Genomic DNA, 16,590 nt, shown 5'->3' on the forward strand with positions numbered 1-16,590 from the left:
TAGCCCTGAGGGTGGCTACACCCTCTTTGTGCCTCCTCCCTGAGGGGAGGGGGGCACATCCCTAATCCTATTGGGGGAATCCTCCATCTGCAAGATGGAGGATTTCTAAAAGTCAGAGTCACCTCAGCTCAGGACACCTTAGGGGCTGTCCTGACTGGCCAGTGACTCCTCCTTGTTTTTCTCATTATCTCCTCCGGCCTTGCCGCCAAAAGTGGGGCCGTGGCCGGAGGGGGCGGGCTTCTCCACTAGCTGGAGTGCCCTGGGGCGCTGTAACAAAGGGGGTGAGCCTTTGAGGCTCACCGCCAGGTGTTACAGTTCCTGCAGGGGAAGGTGTGAAGCACCTCCATCCAGGGCAGGCTTTGTTCCTCGCCACAGAGTGACAAAGGCACTCACCCCATGTGGTCAGAAACTCGTCTGGTTGTGGCAGGCTGGCAGAAACTGGTCAGCCTAACACTAGAAGTCGGATTGGTATTCGGGGGCATCTCTAAGATGCCCTCTGGGTGTGTGTTACAATAAATTGCACACTGGCATCAGTGTGCATTTATTGTGCTGAGATGTTTGATACCAAACTTCCCAGATTTCAGTGTAGCCAGTATGGAACTGTGGAGTTTGTGTTTGACATATTCCCAGACCATAATCTCTTATGGCTACCCTGCACTTACAATGTCTAAGGTTTTGCTTAGACACTGTAGAGGCATAGTGCTCATGCACATATGCCCTCACCTGTGGTATAGTGCACCCTGCCTTAGGGCTGTAAGGCCTGCTAGAGGGGTGACTTACCTATGCCACAGGCAGTGTGAGGTTGGCATGGCACTCTGAGGGGAGTGCCATGTCAACTTAGTCTTTTTCTCCCCACCAGCACACACAAGCTGTGAGGCAGTGTGCATGTGCTGAGCGAGGGGTCCCCAGGGTGGCATAAGACATGCTGCAGCCCTTAGAGACCTTCCCTGGCATCAGGGCCCTTGGTAACAGGGGTACCAGTTACAAGGGACTTATCTGCCAGGGCTGTGCCAATTGTGGAAGCAAAGGTACAGTTTAGGGAAAGAACACTGGTTCTGGGGCCTGGTTAGCAGGGTCCCAGCACACTTTCAATCAAAACTTAGCATCAGCAAAGGCAAAATGTTAGGAGATAACCATGCCAAGGAGGCATTTCCTTACAGGGGTCCACCGCCAGTCCTCTGTATAGCAAGCTGGTGTCTTGCTGCTATGGAACGTACCTTCGCAGTAGGTAGTTCCACCTCTTCCTGATGTCGTCCCTTGTTCTGGGGTACTGTCCCATGGCGTTGACCCTGTCCACGATTCTTCGCCATAGCTCCATCTTCCTTGCTATTGATATTTGCTGCACCTGTGCTCCAAATGGCTGTGGCTCTACCCTGACGATTTCCTGCACCATGACCCTTAACTCGTCCTCAGTGAAACGGGGGTCCCTTTGTGGTGCCATGTGTGTTATGCGATGTGTTGGTGAGGGTGTGTTGGGGTGTGTGATGTGGAGTGCGTGAGGGATGTATGGGTGTGAGTGGCTCTTGTTGTCGCAGTGGTCTTGGTGTCAGTCTTGTGCCAATGATTTGTATTCGTAAGGGGCTGTGTGTAATGTGGGTGTGTGCTTTATAGTGGTGTGGGTGTGGTGTGTGTATGGGTGTCAGGTGTGTGTTTGAATCGTCCAAAATGATGGTGTTTTGTCTGTGGGCGTCCATTGTGAGCGCGGAGGTATGTACCGCCAATGGTTTTCCGCTGTTGAATGTCCACCGTGGTGACTCATGGGTCATAATGTGATGGGTGTTGTTCTGTTGCCGTAACGGTGTGGGTTTTGGGACCACAACTTTAGCACTGACCTTTGGTCTGGCGGATTTGAGAATGTGGCTGTATTCTGTCGGATTGGTGTGTGTGTCATAATATGGTGAATGGATATCCGCCACCGCGGCGGTAAGTTGGCTGGCGTCAGTGTGGCAGTAAGCGGGACTTACCACCAGTGTCATAATGAGGGCCTATGTCCTGATGGCCTGCCACTAAAATTATACCATAGGGCTCATAAAAATCTTTTTTAGAGAGAGTCTGGCAGAATTTACAAAAAGCCTTTTCTGTGTCCTTTACTTCTCCTTCACTGCCCAGGTTACTGCCCCCAGCTTGACTAGGGAGATATGGGTCTTTATCTGTGGGCAAAGTTGGTGCCCACTTTGTCTCCTTAGTCAAAGAAGCACTGTCCTATTGTCAGGAGGGTGTGTTATTGCAAGTGTTCTGCCTCCCTTTAGCTGGGATTAATTGGAGGGATCCAACAATAACCCTGCCAGGTCATCCCCAGAGGGGGCCTCAGGTTCCTCCCTGTTCTAGGTGCCCCATTACAGCTGTGCTGCCAAACATTACAATTTTTATTCCTGTTCACATTGTTCAGCTTTTCACCCCTCTCATCAGAAGGCAATCGCAATTTACCCAGGGTTATTATTCTCTACTGGGACATCCATACTAGCTGAAGCATTCGTGCGTCAATGTCCCTAAAGATTTTTTTAAGGATCACTATCAGGAGGGTGGTAAAAAAGTACAACTGTCTGGGCATTTTGGGCCGAGAGTAAAGTGCTGAATAATTCTCAATTTTCCTTCTGAAAGTATGTATTTTAGTGTTATTGCTTGGGAGGAAGACCATTTTAAATAGGGCAACCCTGGCTATCAACACCAAGGGCAGTGTATGCCTAAACCTAATAGATTACCTCAGCAAGGACAAGGCTTCCATACTGTTACATTCAATCAGTTAATCCACTGGGCGGTAGATGTGAACCCCCAAATACTTTACAGTTTCTGGCTCCCAGCAAATGTTATACCCAAAGGCCTCAGGTCTGCCGGCCACTGTAGAAGTGGCTACTGAGTAAGCGCATGATTTTCCCCAATAAAAACACAGTCCTGATAACATGCCAAACTGTTCTAGAGCCCCAAAATCCCACTTCACATCGCCTTCTTCACCTCGCATTAAGAAAAAAATGTCATTAACACAGAGTGACAGGTACAAGGGTGTCCCATTGATCAATAACCCAGGGTAGTGGTCAACCTGAGGAATACTGCAAGCCGGCAGCTTCAGTGCCAGCAGAAACAGAGACAAAAACAAGGAGCCTTGTCCTGTGTCCCGACCACATGTCAGCCATCAGAAATGATGCTGCCAGTCTTGAAATGGGGTGTGGGGTGTCTACCTAACCAACCCTCTGCCAAGCACCTTTCCAGACAACACTACATATAAAAATTCCCACTGCAAAGAGTTGACACCATTTTCAAAATCTATTGCCAAAACTAAGGATCTAGGACAATCCAGCACAGGATGAAGTAACAACTACAGTAGTCTGCTAATGCTGGTAGCTGTACTACATCAGACAACAAACCCTGATTGATGCAGATGAATTAAATCTCACAGGTGGGGTAACAATCCATTGGCTAATGTGCAGCTTAGGATTTTATAATCAACATTCATCCGCGATAAGAGCCTTTAAGACGTCATATCACTGCCATCCCTGCCAGATATAGAAGGTGCACCGATCAATGCTTCGTGCGAGGTGGGTGGGAGGTGCCCCTGTTTCCTGACCTCATTATACACTGCTGGAAGGTGTGGAGCTCCATGCACAACATAGAAGTCTATGGGAAGCCCATCCATGCAGGGCCCAGTGCCTCTCGCCAGTTCTTTAAAGGCCCCTCTGATTTCTTCCATGGTTATGTCCTTGCTATGTGACTCCACTTCAGCAACGGAGACCCTATGGGACACCGCATTTATTACATAGCAATATATCACCTGTGTGACCAACGCCTCTCACAAATCATGGTCGGTGTGTTGTGGCCAGGTGCTGCGTGTGCACCACCCTCTAGTGCATGTCTGCGTTGCACAGAAATGTACCTAGGCACACACTGAGCTCACGCATTCCAAAGTAAAATGAGCACTCATGCCAAAGGCTATGGAAAACATGCCAGGAATCTAAAACACCACACTGCAACACTCAAATATGGAGACACCTGGCAATGTTATGTGTCGCAGCGTTGAGCAAGGGATGATGAAATTGCTCTACCTCTACGTCTGCTATGCTGTTGAAGTCACCCCCAATAACTAAGGGGTAGTGAAGGATACTCAACAAGTGAGGCAATAAAACGTCCATGAAACTCTGCTGATCCCCACTGGGGACATATATTTTAAGAAATGCAATATACCGCCCCTCCAGCTGTCAATCTCCAATTTTGAGCAAAACAGCATTGCAGGGTGTATGCAAATCAATACCTTGTGCGCGAATGTGAAGTCTGTTGTTCAGAATATAGTCCCTCTCCACTGTTTTTGTAGCACTAATACAAGTGATGTGCATCTCTTGCAAAATCAAATGTGCACCTTACGCCTCTTTACATATGGCCTGAACATTATATCTCTTGTGAGGTAAAAAGGGATCTCTCATTTTACGTTTAAGGGCCCATAAATGTCCCACTGCGTCTTTCATTCACATTCAAGGGAACCATACAGGCGGAGGAAGGGGTTGTAAGTCAGGCACCACCAGAGACGCAAGACCCCACTCCATCTGTTTGCTGCATTACCATAAGGTAGTAGTGTTGCCTTTGAAAACCTGCACCAGCATCCTCATAATGATAGACAGGAAAGTATTTAGGGCCAGATGGACAGCCAAAGCCCAAGTAGGTTGATGTGGAGATGGCTTCCCACAGAAGACCAGAAGCCTATGATGTCCACCTCCTTCCGATAACCCCAGCAACCCAGTACTGATATATCTGTCATTACTGTGAGCTATGGGGGAGGGGGAAGAAGTAAAGTTAGAGTGGCCTGTTGCTGGACAAATTGTGATTGATTAACGACAGGGTAGTTCCTGGGGCATCTGCTCCGGGACCTGGATGGTGCCAGAAAGGCATTATTTATGCTGCGCCCATTAGGATTTCTGGTTCCACTGCAGCACTCGCATGTGCCACCTGTGGTAGGGGACAGGAAGATGCATAAAGTCAAAAGGTCAAGAAGCCTCAGTGCCACCTTCACTAGGATCAAGTTCTCAGGGTGCAAAGGCAGGGATGGACTATTCCAGAGGTAACACTTAGCAAAGTCACAGGGCAATTTAAATGCCAGGTTACTCAAAGTATAACTGTGATCCATGGCTTGACCTGGCCTGCCCCAGATCCAAGATGGCCAGCTAGGTCCTGATCACTGCCAGCCTAAAAGCTCTGATGGCAAGTTAATGTGGGTTTACCATTAGCTCAGCCAATCCAAACTACTGAGGACATGGGATTGGAGGACGGGGAGTGCCCGGGGGGCATTGGACTGCCATGGCTCTCTGGTCTACAAGCTGCTGGCATATACTTGAGAGCCTAATGGGTTGTTAAGTTGATGTGCTGGAGGAGCTTACGAGATGCACTGCCTTGTGTCTGTGGATGCCAGACGAAGACCGGTTTGCCCTGTCAAATTTTGCAATGGGCAAAATTGTAGATCCAAAGCAATCCAAAATCCTGTTTCGAATGAGGCAGATGCGCAGTGGGATGGCCTCTGAGATCACTAGGGAGATGTCAGTGCATGGCAACCACTCGTCTGATGCAAAGGAAGTTAACACGAAAGTACTCTTTAACAAGATACAACTCAGCCTCACATTCACTGATCATAAGATAGACTGTCTGACTATCAGCAAGGACACAATATCCCCAAAAACACAGATTCATGATAGCCGCAACAATGAAGCTGAACAAAGAATATCCAACACTGAAGATGACCAACAAACAAGTAATGAAAAACTTCTTTAGATAAAGTTCTGACAATCATAAAAGCAAAGAATGAGGACTATAAAGCGTGATCAAGAAGAAATAATCTGCACATAATAGGAGAAGCAGAATCCACCACAAAAATTGAACTTTGGTAGAAGAAATGCTTGTGACACTATCTGTGGCAGAAACCTTCTCTAAGTTGCTAATTGTAGAGCGAGACCCCACCATTCACTAGCGCCTCCATCTAGACTAGGGGGCGCCTGCCAGACCCATAATGCAGCTGTTAAATTTCAGGAGCAGGGACCATATGCTGCAATTACCTTGAGAAAAAAGGGACCTTCAGTATAAAGGATGGCAAGTCTCACTCTACCAAGACTTGGATATGTCAGTATAGGAGGCTCAATGGAATTGCTGTTAGTGAAGAAAAAAGTACAACAGCTAAACATCCAGTATAGCTATGTGTACCTGGTCATGGTTAGCACAAGATCTTTCAGGATCAACAACAGGTGAACACCTCTGTAAAGTATTAAAGATACCCAGGCTCTCACATCGCAGACTGTGAAATACCGCAGAAGTTCAAAACTCTGAGGAAAACTGATAAATACCCCACCACCTGCTGGGAACACATGGGAGCAAATGACTTGAGCAGGCATTCTGAATTTCTTGTTTTTCAAGAAGAGGTTGAGAAGGCAGAGGTCTAGAATAGGTGGAAGGCCTCTGTCCTTCTTTGGCCCCACAAAGTAGCAGGAACAGAAACCACAACCTACTTCTGATGCTAGCACCCTCTTTATGACTCCCTTGGCCAAGACTGCCACCATGTCCTGACGAAGCAAGAAGAGGTGCTCTTCCATCAGCTTGTCATAGGTTGGGGCATGGGTGGAGAGGTGGTCACAAAGGGGAGGGAGGAGCCCCTTTGAACGAGCTGCAAAAACGGTTGGACTTCACTGACCTCCAGGGGTGCCGCACACTAGATAATCATGATGCATGATGCATGATGGTTGGGAGGCAAACTAAAGGGGTTCGGAAGCTGCGGCTCAGGGGTGTATGAATGTGAGGGGGGCATGGGATGTTGGTTGACGCGTCCTTTTGGCTACCTGTCCTATATGGTCTGAGGGAACTATGTCCCCAGCCACAAAAAGATTGTGAAATCTGCTGGCTGTTGTATCTGGGAGAGCAGAGACATTGTTAAAAGCCCCTTCCATGGCCGCAAAAGGGGTGAAAGTTGGAATAGATTTGGTGAGGGGCCATGAAAAGGCCCAAGGACCTGGCCATAGCCCTGCTGTTCTTATAGCACTCCAGCACGGAGTCCACCTTCTCTCCGAACAAACGGGAGCCATTAAAAGGCATGTCCATGAGCAAGCGTTGGACATCCACTGAGAACCCAGTGGTTCTCTACCAAGCATGGCACACCAATGATGAAACTGTTCTGCTCAGCGAGCCTGTCATGTCCAGCCCATATCTTAATGTGATAGTGACTGCAACTCTCCCATCAGCAACTGCTTGGGAGAGCATGGCTAGGGCCTTCTCCGAGACCATGGGCAGCATTTGAGCAACCAAGTCCCAGAGTGTATCGAAGTATCGGCCCAAGAGGCACATTGTTTCACTGACTACAATTCCAGAATGGCAGAAGACAACATCCTCTTCTCGAAGATATAGAGCCTTTTAGATTCCCTATCTGGTGGGTTGGTAAGTAATGCACCAAAATTGATTTTGGAGTTGGAGGCGTGAACCACCAAGCTCTCCAGTGTGGGGTACTGGGTGAGGAAACCGGGGTCTCGGGGTAGGGTGATGGCAGTGGGTAATGGCCTTATGCACAGGAGCCCCTGTACAGGGCTTGGAATAGGCCCCAATTAGGATGTAAGTAAGGTCTTCATTAAATTGGAGTAATGGCTCAGTTGGGGCAACTCCCAGCTAAAGCACCTCTGTAAAGACATCTGTCTTGACTGCCACTGAGGGCAGCCTAAGGTCCAAGACCTCAGTTGCCCTCCACACAACCACTACAAATGTTGCACCCGCCACTGTCTGGGGAGGTGGCCAGTCCACTAGCATCCACCAGATCCTCATACCAGGTGCAGACCCCTCCCACTCATTACACAATCCAGGCCCGTCTTAGGAATAAGGAACTGGTCCTAACTTTGGGAGTCAACCCCTAGTTGGTGCTGGAGTCGGGAGCCTGTCCGGCTCCGTGTTGGAGTCTGGAATGCAGATAGGGGCAGAGCCACCACTGGGCATCTATGTCACATCAACAATGGAGTGGGTGTTGGAGAAGGTCGAGGTAGCTCAACCAGTGCTGCACTGTATCTATCACTGGATTCCTGGGGCCCAACTGGCACTGAGGGGCCTAACGGCACTCCAGAAGGCTTGGGTGACCCAAACATGAGGTACATAGCTTCATAAAATTATCTGAGTTAGGCAGAGGTTGTTCTGCCTCCTGAAAACCCAGTGATGTGTGGAGACAGCCGAGGCTTCACATCGAGTGCTGACGGCTACACAACTCTTCTGAAGACTTGTTTGTGCAGCAAAGTCGGAGACCTCTTCGACTTCTTCCTCCTTGTGTAGGACATACCTGACTTCCTCGGAAAGCTGAAGTGGGACTTTGCGAACGGTCCTGAGACCTTCCTTGATTCCCTATCTGGTGGGTTGGTAAGTAATGCACCAAAATTGATTTTGGAGTTGGAGGCGTGAACCACCAAGCTCTCCAGTGTGGGGTACTGGGTGAGGAAACCGGGGTCTCGGGGTAGGGTGATGGCAGTGGGTAATGGCCTTATGCACAGGAGCCCCTGTACAGGGATTGGAATAGGCCCCAATTAGGATGTAAGTAAGGTCTTCATTAAATTGGAGTAATGGCTCAGTTGGGGCAACTCCCAGCTAAAGCACCTCTGTAAAGACATCTGTCTTGACTGCCACTGAGGGCAGCCTAAGGTCCAAGACCTCAGTTGCCCTCCACACAACCACTACAAATGTTGCACCCGCCACTGTCTGGGGAGGTGGCCAGTCCACTAGCATCCACCAGATCCTCATACCAGGTGCAGACCCCTCCCACTCATTACACAATCCAGGCCCGTCTTAGGAATAAGGAACTGGTCCTAACTTTGGGAGTCAACCCCTAGTTGGTGCTGGAGTCGGGAGCCTGTCCGGCTCCGTGTTGGAGTCTGGAATGCTGATAGGGGCAGAGCCACCACTGGGCATCTATGTCACATCAACAATGGAGTGGGTGTTGGAGAAGGTCGAGGTAGCTCAACCAGTGCTGCACTGTATCTATCACTGGATTCCTGGGGCCCAACTGGCACTGAGGGGCCTAACGGCACTCCAGAAGGCTTGGGTGACCCAAACATGAGGTACATAGCTTCATAAAATTATCTGAGTTAGGCAGAGGTTGTTCTGCCTCCTGAAAACCCAGTGATGTGTGGAGACAGCCGAGGCTTCACATCGAGTGCTGACGGCTACACAACTCATCTGAAGACTTGTTTGTGCAGCAAAGTCGGAGACCTCTTCGACTTCTTCCTCTTTGTGTAGGACATACCTGACTTCCTCGGAAAGCTGAAGTGGGACTTTGCGAACGGTCCTGAGACCTTCCTCGTGAACAAGATCTGGAGTGATGCAGAGTCAGTCAACATTGGGGGTGAGGAGCTTGAGGGACCGCTTCCTCAGCACCTTAGGATGCATGGAATGTCAACCTTCGCATTTCTTGGAGTTGTGATCACGCATCAGACACTAAAGACAAACCAAGTCCAGTTCCACCAGCGACATCTGGTCACATGGTTTAAAACCTGCCTTTCAGGTGGACCTCCTACACACTAGGAGAGACAGTCTAAAAAAATGTTCGACAAACGTTTGAAGAAGGGTTCGTCAAAATGTGACTGGGGTAGCTCTCACCAGATCTGCTTTGATTAGCATGAAAAGAAAATAACAGACAACATTGCCCTGGGGTGGCGTATATAGGCACCAAGCAGGTGACTTCCGGCACAGTTGACGACCCCCACACAAAGCCGAATGATGCCACACAGGTGTACAGCCCACCAAAAGTTTCCAGATCCAGTCTGATGCCTGAGGAACAGTCTAAAGTAAGAAGTAGGAGGCTAGAAATCTCCATCAGATAACAGTCATATGGAGAAGTAAATGTTGGGCATGCTGCTGCAGAGCCTTCTGTACTCGCTGCAAGGTGGACCAGGATTGAAAAGAACACTGAGACAGGTAGGACCCCAAAGGACCTGGACGTAACAGAAGTATTTACACCTTACCTGTTAGGAACGGAGACTAAACCAGAGGTGTTACACTAAGTGGATCTGGACTGTTAAACAAAGTGGATCTGGACTGCAAAACACACTGGACCAAATTTGGATGGTACAGAAAAACAGCGGAAAGAACAATCAAACAAGACAGACAAAAAAAAATAAGAGACAGTGAGAAAACCAAGACAAGGAATTATGAACTGGACTTCAGAAATCAAGAACAGGAATACTGGTTATTCCTGTTGGCTGTACCAAACAGGCACGGGAACAAGGAATAGCCTGATAGTACAGGGAAACTCGAACTAGTATTAAGAACAAGGAATTCAATAATGTACCCAACTGGCAGTGGAACAAGCAATGCCTTGCTAGTACATAAAAACCTGTATATAGGATTAAGAATAAGGCATTCAAGAATATACCCAACAGACACTAGAACAAGCAACACAGTCCTGGTACATGGAATAAACACAGGAACTCAGAACAAGGTTAGAACAGTATGTCCAAACAAGCAAAGACAGCCCTTTAGTGTAAGGCTATCTGCTGCATCACTGGCTGGACATGTTGTCACTGCCTACATGCCAGCTCAATGGAACAGCCCCTAAATTTCCAGAACTGGTGAGGAAATTCCTTTGCCAGAGTCAACAATCTAGAGCAGTCTCCCCCTTCACACTTAACAGGCAAGACCCATCAAAGGGCGTAATCATTAACAATGCCTGCACATTGCAGAAAACCCCAACTGATCTTGTTTAGTGCATCTCGGAAAAACAGACTGCGGTATACAAGCATGGGCGAAGGGAGTTGGAGATGTCAGAAATGTAATTTGGATGTCAGAGATAGATATATGCATATTTTATATAATGGGTTAGGGGTTGTCCTGGCCTTGAACCATGCTGCCGAACACTAAAGCTCCAAAAGCCTTTCTACCCGCCACGTGGCAGACAGGGGATTTACTTTCCGAGTGCCCTCACTGGGAGAAAAGGGAAGGAGGTGCAGAAATACCACAAGACATCAGGAATAGCTTAAAAAAAGGGGAGGTGGGAACGGCTCCTCATGTTATTGGGTGCAACCTATCCATTAAGGCAAAACAGTGAGGCATAGACCATTCCCATGGCAAGCAAGAGGAAATTTGAATTCTTTTTACCACAGCTCATCAATTTGGGGGGGGGGTGGAAGAGGGTAGAAAGCCTAAGCACTTAATGCAATGGACGTGAATTTCTCATCCTCTGCATACAAGACTCAAAAGATGTTTGCAATTAGTCAGGAAACTTTTTTTTATACCATTAAAAGGGTAATTACAAATAGTTTCATGCTGAAGAACCTGAAGGCTTGTTTAGAAGCAACAGGAGACTATGCCAGAGAAACAGATACATTTCAATATAATGTGAGAGGGCATGCTCACATATCACCAAATGATCCTTTCTAATGCAACCTCCTGATTTTCAGTGTGACCTCTTGTAAAATTCACATTCTTTGGTACACTAAAACCATTACGGAAGGGCACTGGCTAGCTAGGAAACACACTGAACACAGATTTCTTTTTCAGTTCACCTTTCTGCAAACTTTCATTATCAGCTAGATGTTACCTCTGGTGAATGCTGGTGCTGCTTGTTCACATTTGCAGAATGCTGCTGCCTTAATGCTCGTGGAATGAATTCTGGAGCCAGTGGGTTAAGAACATAGGTTTTCTTCAATTCAAGAGCCTCCAACTGAGACTTGATCTGTTCAAATGTGATACCATGAATGCTTTCATTGTCATGGCATATCGTGATAAATCGCTCCCAAAATTTCCTATAAAAATGGAGACAAAAAACATAGGTCTTCATTTTCTAAGAAAATTATAACAAGATTGCCTACAATATAAGGTTTCAACAGAGGTCAAGGTCAGAAATATGAATGTGTTGAACACTAAAAGTTTCAGTGCATCTCAAAAAATTGGCCCAACACCAACATTTCACAAACACAGTAATTTAGTGTTTCTTCTACAATGTGAATTCTGTTTTTTCATTGAAAGTGCTGTTTTTGGGGCATCCTTCCAAAAACAAAGATAGAGCACTGAGTTTCACAAATGTATTTGTAAACTTACAACACTTACTAGATCAAAGAAAAAACTAAAAGAAGCTGCACATATTGTCTTCAGCTGTGAAGCACTCCAAACCATCTTCGTACCATCCTGGTCTAATAATGGGTGGAAAACCACAGTGTGAGAGTCACAGGGTATTTTAAAGGAGGGTTTAAAACAACTTTACTATGCTAACATGGATAGAACAACAATGTGTTTTAGCCCCTGGATAATACAAAAACATTTTGCCATGCTGTATCCCTGGAATCGTGAACTTGTTTTTTCTTACCTGACGGAGGTCTGGGATGTTGGCAACTGGGTTTCCTGGGGAAAAAAACTTACGAGTTGCAAAATAGGCTGGGGATAAAGGGACTAAAAGGACAAGAGTTCCTGATTTGTTACTGCTTAACCCCACTCCAAAGGGTCCCAGACTATATACATCCTGTGTGAGTAAACGAAGGAAGATAAACAAGCTATGGGTGCAGAAACAACAGTTTCTGTATTTTTACTCACTTCCCCATCATGAATCAAGGTTCCCAATATCCCAGAGTAATGAAAAAGTTACTTACCTTCAGTAACCATTTTTCTGGTGGATGATATATCAAACAGCAGGTTACTCATCTTGTGAACAATCCCCAGGCATCACAATGTATCAGCAAACTTTCAGAGAAGCTCTACTGCATGCTGCTGAGTAGCATCTCGCAGCTCTCTGCCAACATCGTTTCACTCCAGAAGTGGTGAGCACAGTTGCATATAAGGGCAAACAATGCACGTTGATATCAGTTGCTTTCTAGGATGTCCCTGTCCTCAGATAAATGAATATGATCAGGATGCAGATCTCTAGATTGGGGCACTTTTATAAGAAAAGGGGACTCATTCACAGACAAGAGAGTACTGATGAGGAATCTGCAGTTAGAGTCTCTCTATCCGATAGAGCATGACTAAAGGTAAGAAACCTGTTCTTCTGGTGGATACTTCCAACCACAGGTTGTTCACCTTGTGACTAGATACCTCAATTGCACCTCCTCGAGTGCTGGTCCTGCAAATTGGCTTACACCAGTTCAGCAAGAGCCTGGCCTGGCAGCTTGGGCTGGACTGTTCCCATGGGGAACAGGGTCAAGACTGATTTGCATATGGCTGGATCCAAACTGGAATGGCATGGCAAGGCAAGCAAAAAAACTGATGGATTAAACCCAGATCTGTGACTGGGGGTGAGTGTTTGATTTGCTCTGCATTCCGTCCATCATCTGTTGTTTTTGCATTTGTCGCCACAAGTGGGAAGGGTAGACCCAGATGTGGGTCCTGTGCGTGCTATGCCTCTAGATTCAAGCTAGCCTGGTTGATGCAGGCTATTACCGGAAGCCAGGATAGGTCCCAGGATGCTTGTTTCCGGTCTAAGGAGGACCTAGTTTGGCTGTTCGGGCTGGGCTGCTCCCATGAGGAACAGGGTCAAGACTGATTTGCAGATGGCTGGGTCCAAACAGGGGTGGCGTGGAGGGCAAAAAAACAATGGATTAAACCCAGATCTTTGCAACTGGGGGTGAATGTTTGCATTGTTCAGCATTCCGTCCATCATCTGCTCTTTTTGCTAACACAGTAGTAGTGGCCTTGGCTCCAGTGTAAAGAGCTGGAAAGCCTTCTGTAGGCTGCTTTTTAGTCAATGCATACAGAAGTCCTGAGTTTCATTCTAAATGGAACACTTCTGAGCAAGAGCCACTTTGGAAACTCGAGTGCCCAAAAATGCTGATGATATGCGTTATCAGCAGTAGCGAAAAGATCGAGCCAAGGATTCCCTATTCCCGTAAAAATACTCAAGCCACCTCCAGATGTGGATGCCATTTATGATCCAAAAGGCACTGACTGCTGAGTTTGTCTGCCTTGAGTTCAGAGACCCGCCAGGTGTTGCACGGCCAGGAAGATTAAACGCCATTGTAGGAAAGTGCCATCTTTCTTGCATAATTATCCCCAATTTTTGCCTGATGTCAGAGTGTTTAGACTGTAGTTCACTGGGCTACTGCTAATCAGGATCCTCTAAATGTGGTTGCTAGTAAACTTTTTATACCCACAATTAGCATTCTGGTGCACCTATGTACATCCCTAGTATATGGTACTTAGGAATCCAGGGCATTGGTACAACAGGGGCCCCTATGGGCTGCAGCATGTATTGTGCCACCCACGGGGGCCTATGCAAACTGTGTCTGCAGGTCTGCCATTGCACCCTGCATGAAGTGCTGCATGCATCCTATCACCACAGAAATAGGTCTTGTCTTATATCCTGGTCACTGCACTTAGACACTGTAAGTCGCCATTCTGGTAGGCCCTTCAGCCCAAAGGCAGGGTGCATGTCTCACAACTGTGAGGGTACCCCTGCACAAGCAGGGAGCCCCTACATACCCCAGGCCCAATTTCCAGTCCTCTAAGTGCGGGAAGCCATCTTAAGGTATGTAGTCGATACTGGTCGACAGGAGTGGTCCAACTACATAATGGCTTCTCTGAACCTAAGCGCATGTTTGGTATCAAACATGTTGGAATCATGCATCGACAACGATTCCAATACTAGTTGCATGACACCATGTACTCTGGGGGTTCCTTAGAGGATCTCCCAATTCTGCCTCTGCAGATTTACTGGGGTCTAGCTGCCAGGCCATGCTGTTGCTGACTCCAGACACTGTTCTGCCCTCCTGCTGGTGAGTCTGGCTCAGGCCAGACAGGCAGAACAAACAATTTCCTGCAAGGGAGATGTGTGACTGCCTTCCCCTGTGTATTAGGTGTCTAAGGGCTGGGGTGAGGTGGCCTCTGAGCGCCACCCGACTGCTTTGAAGGGCACCCTCCTTGCATAATCTGGTTTGCACCAGTTCAGGAACCCCTGGTTCCTGCTCTGGCATGAAACTGCACAAAGGACAGAGGATTGAACACCCACCTACCCAGCTCATCCCCTAAGGAGATGCACAGAGCTCTGCCAGTTGGCCACTTGACTCTGAAATTGTGGAAACAAAATGGGCAGAGGCCCATGGGAGCATCTGACTCGTTAGGCCAGGTAGATGACGTCCCTGACATCATCTGATAGGTGGGTCACTTCAGAGAGTGACCAACCCCCTTTTAGGTTTACTTAAGGGCTCCTCCATGGGTGGGTTCTCAGATTTGTCAAGCAAGACTCTCCCAGGAACTCTCTGCAATACATCTTCTGCTTCTGGCCTCTGAAACTGCTGCTGGTCGGCTTTGGAACCGAAACACGTCTGCTTCTGGTGGGAAGGCTTCCATGGCAACATTGTTTCTCTGGATCATGTAGGAATTCTGCAACATCCAAGTCTGTGCATCCTTCAGGGACTCTGTTTGCACCTGGAAGCATGAAGGAATCTCCCTTGGAGTGAAGGAGCCACTCCCCTGCTCAAGACTAAGTCAACCGGGTGGTGGGGTCTGCTGTTCTACGGCCATCGAAAGGCTCTGCTTCACAGGTGGTGGGGTCTGTGGCTTCCTCTGGTCCTGCTCGTCTTCTGACGAACTTGGGAGACTGTGGGCCCCCTGCTCCTGCCACGGACTGGAACCCCTGTGCACAGAGACTGCTGCTCTTGCCAAGGCTTGTAGACTCTTCCTCCAGGAGATCTCCAGGCCCAAAGAAGCCCCGGCTTCCAGCACTCTCCAAGTCGAAGATTAGACCTTGTCCTGCAACTCCTGTGACGTGGAACTTCTGTTTTGTTGTGCTGTTATACCTCCTTATGACTCCATTTCCATAGCCTGTGGGTCACTCGTGGGAGCTCCAACAACTCTAGGGGACAGTCTCCTGGATCTTACCGGTCCCAAAAACTCTGCAAATACCTCTTCAGCTCCTGTTTGCATTTGTCAGTGTTTGTCGGTGACCTACTGCAATTCCGCGACTGTCAAGGCTCACAGGTAACTCCTGGTATCTTCTGCAGCTCCTGGACCCTGCACCTGGGTACCTACAAGAGTCCTGGACTCTGTCCCCTTCCTTTTCAGGTCCTCCCAGTCTGGAATCTGTCTCTGGGTTCCACTGGCCTGATCCACGGGTCGTGACAGAAGCTGGACAATGCGAGGCTTCCATTGACTTCAGAGAGAGTTCCTTCTTCCCTCTGAATCTGGGTCCCCTGGTGTACTTACTCGTGTACTTACTCCTGTCTTCTGGGTAACCTCAGATGGGGGCATGCTCTAACCTTCTTCTTGTCTGTTGGTTTCCTCAGGGTCCAGTGGGAAGGGTCCTGAATCACACAAAGTACAACCACTACTCACTGTGTTGTCTGGGTAGGTAACTACCTGGTCGCTGAGGACACTTACTAAATTTACTTCTGGTGTTTTCATCTACCCCCAGCCCCTAGTTAACTACCACTCAGACCTTAGTTGGGGTCACTATTTCGCATTCCACTTAGTATATGGTTTGGCTCCCCCTCCTACCCCAAATAGGGCCCTGTACATGTTATGCTATTTCTGTGGTTATTTTGTGTATATACTGTGTAGCGAAATCTCCAAAGGGAGATAAACCAATGATAATTTAGTAGTAGTGCTGTAATAAAGAATCCTTTATTTTTGCAAAACCTCTGTAGTCCTTTCTTGTGAGTGAGTTACTGCCTGACTACT

General features: G+C 47.8%; 1 protein-coding gene across 8 annotated transcripts in view; it reads right to left on the minus strand.

Moving 5' to 3' along the window:
- Window positions 1-16,590, minus strand: part of HELZ (helicase with zinc finger) — a 1,413,339-nt gene that overhangs the window by 410,811 nt on the left and 985,938 nt on the right. For all 8 annotated transcript variants that reach the window (XM_069199901.1, XM_069199892.1, XM_069199898.1 and 5 more), the window contains one exon: window positions 11,525-11,729. In XM_069199901.1, coding sequence (XP_069056002.1) covers window positions 11,525-11,729 — 205 coding nt within the window. The remainder of the gene's footprint in view (window positions 1-11,524; window positions 11,730-16,590) is intronic.

This window comes from Pleurodeles waltl, chromosome 7 (assembly GCF_031143425.1).
Source record: "Pleurodeles waltl isolate 20211129_DDA chromosome 7, aPleWal1.hap1.20221129, whole genome shotgun sequence".
Taxonomy (NCBI): domain Eukaryota; kingdom Metazoa; phylum Chordata; class Amphibia; order Caudata; family Salamandridae; genus Pleurodeles; species Pleurodeles waltl.